Consider the following 4,648-nt stretch of genomic DNA (forward strand, 5'->3'; position numbering starts at 1 on the left):
AACTATATGAAATTCATATTACTCATAGTATTATACTATAATTAATGTAATGGACTAGTAGCTATTGATTACAATCTACAAAAGAATATTTCTTTTACTTTGAAGAGTAAATAAACAGTGAGGATAATATATACATTATCAGTGTAAAAATTTATACACAACTATTAAATAATTTATTTGAATTATTTTTTTGAATAACGAATGGTAAATGAGATAGTAACAATATATATTTTTTTCATAAAGAATTCCATTCCCATGATCAATGTGTGCCTATATATTCGTAGTAGCTCAGCAATCGACAACCACCAACACAAAGCAGTCTTTGCCATTTGATTACCATGGCCTCCGTTCAGTGCTACAAAACCTGCGAACAAAGCTGCCAACAGAAAAACCAACACGAATCACTTGGACAGAAGGTAGCTGGCTTGTTCAAAGGCCATCACAGTGACCACTCCAATGCAGGGGTTCAAACCCAGACCCAATGCAGTACCCAAACTCAGGTTCATGCTTCCCACTCGGGACATGCAATAGCCAAAACTCAAACAACTCAATGCTGCTCTACGGAAATAAAGACTAATGCTAATATTCATGCTCATGCCACTGGTGCCACCAATTGCCATGGGAGAAGCCGGAGGGAGCACAAGAGAAACCTGGTCCAGAAGATAAAGGATGGGTTATCCGGTCACAGCAGTGATAGTAGTAGCGATAGCGAAAGTGACAATGAAAATTGCCACAAGAGGAAGGTAAGTAAACGTTCAACATCAAATTCGCACCATGAGAAATTATTGCATGATATTGAATTAATGCTTTCGACATACATCCAAGCCACCCTTGATTTTAAATAAATGGATTATATAATTGAGTTATGAGGGTAAGGGCATCAGGGAAATGAAGGAGCAAGGAGGAGGGGGAGAAAGGAATGAGAAAGGAAGATAAATCAAGATAAATTTATGGAATGAGAGTGTAAAATTTAGATGATAGGAGAAGACTAACTAATAATCATGCAAAAATATTATTTCACTTACCCATTAAAAATTAAATTAACAATTAGAAATAAACAATAATATAATTACATAAAAAAATTACTAAATTATTTAAATATTTTGACATATTTCACATGTTGCCACGAATAAATTTATGTAGATTTAATTCATTAATGTATACATATACTCTAATTCCAATTCCAGCATGACTTTCACTACTATAAGGTGATGTACAGCTTACGTAGCTTATACATGTGAGCCAAACTTTATTATAATCTTGGAATATTTATTGATTTCTGTTGGAACTTGCCGGTTACAACAATTTCTCATACGGTGTGCTCAATTTGGTATACTTGTGTATGCAGAACTAAATCAAGGAGCGGCTGTGCTAATAATATCTGGAGTTCGAGGGTGAAAATTCTCATTTCAGAAGCCTATGTAATTTGTGTCTTGATTGCTGCGAAGTATAAATAAACTAAATAATAGTAGTTCCTTAAAAATAAGACTCAGTGTTCTTTGATTGGGGATGGAAAAGAAACGATGTACTTGGTTATGGTTTTGTAAGTCCGATATTGGGATGTAAAACGATTATCCTATTTTAAATAAAACTGTTTGGTGTTAAAATAACTTTTTGCCTTATTTTCTCTCTGTGATTTTTATATCAATTTATCCTATAATCTCGCTCTCATGACTCGTATATGAAACTAATAAAACTTATTTTAAGATAAAAAGTCTTGAGTCAAACTTTAAAATAATTAAGTTGCACATTGGGTTGGGTTGAATTGATTCCAATATAAAAATTAAACCGTCTTGATTTGAATTAGCTGGTTTGTATTGGAAAGGATGATTAATTTTTGACCTAAAACATAAAAAGTTGTAAGTGCATATTGCATCAAGCAAAATATAGCATTCAAAATCTTGTTAGATCAATTCTAATTCTAATTAGTTTGGATAAAAGTGCCTAATATAATGATGGTTGATAATTGATAGTTTCCGTGAAAGTGAATGAATTACTTTCTCCAATAACTTCTCCTAAACTCTTCTATAAATAGAGACACTTATGCATTGGAAAAGTATTCCATTCAATTCATTCTTTGCTATCTCATGAATAGAAATACAAAGAGAGAATTATAGAAACACTAGTAGTTGAGAAATGAAAGTGTAGTGTCATATAGAGAAGGAAGGAAATTGAGTTCCTAATCGTCAAGGAACGCATAAAGGGAAGGCGGAGATGTGAGAACAAAAGCAATCTGAAAGTGCATAAAGGGAAACACAAATGAAACAATATATTCCTACTCTATTCTTTTTATCACATGTAAATGTCATAATGTTAAGGTCCTAAATTAAGGGGTTCTTATGAATCATTAAAGAGTCATTAAAGTTTTAAAAGTATAACAATTAATATTAAAGCATTAGGTTAGGGACATTATGACATTTAATGTATTTATGGAAATGATTTATGTGTACATTAACCTATATGCTTACACAGTACAAAACACTCTTGTGTGTAAAAAGATTTAGAGAATAATTTTCATAACAACTTTGTGGAGAATCACATTTTAATTGTATGACTAACTGAAACCAGTGTCTCCATCACATAAAAGTTATAACACATGCCTTTATTAGTGAATTTTGTCTCCCAAAGCAAGAGTGCCATGTTTATAACTGAGACCAATTTTAAGGTTGGAAATATCACACTAAACAAAGGTGGATTATTAATTGTGTTTATTTATTAATTATGATGCATATTTTGATCACCTAAACGTGGATTATTGTATGTAATTAAAATTATGATACCATAAGGATAATCAATTGGACTTGTTCATTAATTATAACGCATATTTTGATAACCCAAAGGTGGATCACTGAATGTATTTAACGACATTAAAGTTTTAAACATATTTGTTTGTGCTCGTTTATCCAAAGATAACATTCATATTTAAAGATTATGATTAAATACCCGTTAAGGAAAAATATTAGGCATCTTTAGTAAATGTTTAATGCATTTAAATTTTATCCAAAGATAAATTAAGTGCATGAATAAAAGTTTGTTTGAATCCATAAAGTTTTATTCAAAGCATTAAAGTGTGAGCATGTCTTATTTTAGCTTTATTCAATACATTTGCCTTAGGCAACAAATGTGTCAAGTTCAATGGACTGAACTATGTTGATTAGTCCGAACAGATTCAGTTCTCACTGGGTGTTATGGAGTTGGACTTGGCCATCATTATGGATAATGTACCAACCATAACTAGACCAGCTCAGAGGCAGATAAGACTCTATATGAGGCTTGAGAGCGGTCAAATAGGTTGAGTCTTAGCGTGATGAAAATGTCAATCTCTGACAAAGTCAAGCTGTTTATGCCTAAGACGAATAATATAATGGAAGGGAATTTATGAGAATGATCAAGGAGTACTCCCAATCAGACATTAGTGATAAGTCTATGGTGGGAAATCTCTTGACAGAGCTGACAACCAAGAAGTTTGATTAGTCACAGCCCATTCATGATCATGTAACTAGCATGACAAATCTGGCTGCAAAAATGAAAGACATAGAGATGAATGTGACATAAGCATTCTTGGCACAATTCATCATTAACTCCCAACCTGTTGAGTTTGGCCAATTCCAGTTGAACTATAACACCATAAAGGAGAAATGAAATTTTCAGGAAGTAAAGGCCACGCTCGTTCAGGAGGAGGGGAGGTTAAAGAAAATTAAGAATGGTTTCATTCACTTGTCCATTCAGGAGCTAGGTAGCACCAGCAGATTCAATCCAAGCAATAGGAACAAAGGAAAAGGGAAAGAAAAGATCCCCATTATAGAAGGGAAAATGCATAAAGAAATGAAGTGCTTCTTTTGTAAGAAGAATGAGAACTATAAGAAGGATTGTCCTTAAATGAAGAAATGGTTCAAAAAGAAAAGTATACATTCTGTTTCTGTTATAGATGAATCATTTCTAATTGAGATTTCTAATAATACTTGGTGGTTAGACTCTGGTGTAACAACTCATGTATTACATATTGTATAGAGATTTCTTTCAATCCGAACCCAGGAAACTGAGAAGTTTCTTTACGTGGGGAACAAAATGAAGGCACAAATTTATGGAATTGGGGTATACAGATTGACCATAGATGACGAAAACTATTCAGATCTAGAAAAATGTCTTTGTATTCCTGAATATTCCAGGAACTTGGTCTCTGTTGCTAGGCTGAATTGTATAGTTTTTAATTTTAAGATTGAACATTCTGGTTTTAAATTATGTAAACATTCATACTATTTTGGTTCTGGTACATTAATGAATGTCTTTATGTAAACGTTGAATATAATATTGGTAGTAAGCTTAAAGATTTTGATAAGAGTTCTGCTTACTTGTGGCATTAAAGATTAGGCAATATATCCAAAGAAAAGATATTGAGGTTAAAAAAGGTGAGATTTTATCTCTTTTGAATTTTGGTGATTGGGATGTTTATTTAGATTGTATTAAAGAAAAACAAACTAAACACATATCAAAGAACCCAACCACAAGAAGTAGCAAACTTCTTGAATTGATACACACAAATATATGTGGTCCTTTTGATGTTACATCTTGGGGTGGTGAAAACTATTTCACCACTTTTATAGACGATTACTCACGTTATTGTTACCTATATTTGTTGCATAAAAAA

General features: G+C 32.3%; 1 protein-coding gene across 1 annotated transcript; it reads left to right on the top strand.

The window, feature by feature from the left end:
• Nucleotides 1-277: 277 nt before the first annotated feature.
• On the top strand, nt 278-1,610 carry LOC109340325. The gene is made up of 2 exons (XM_019577991.1): nt 278-743; nt 1,349-1,610. The coding sequence occupies exons 1-2, from the start codon at nt 339-341 to the stop codon at nt 1,352-1,354; spliced, it is 411 nt and encodes a 136-aa protein (XP_019433536.1). The 5' UTR covers nt 278-338; the 3' UTR covers nt 1,355-1,610.
• Nucleotides 1,611-4,648: the final 3,038 nt, after the last annotated feature.

The sequence above is a fragment of the Lupinus angustifolius genome, unplaced genomic scaffold (assembly GCF_001865875.1).
Source record: "Lupinus angustifolius cultivar Tanjil unplaced genomic scaffold, LupAngTanjil_v1.0 Scaffold_160_18, whole genome shotgun sequence".
Classification (NCBI taxonomy): Eukaryota; Viridiplantae; Streptophyta; class Magnoliopsida; order Fabales; family Fabaceae; genus Lupinus; species Lupinus angustifolius.

What these genes read in the sequence shown, in the direction of transcription:
- LOC109340325 (XM_019577991.1), top strand. Translation starts at nt 339, where the DNA reads ATGGCCTCCGTTCAGTGCTACAAAACCTGCGAACAAAGCTGCCAACAG.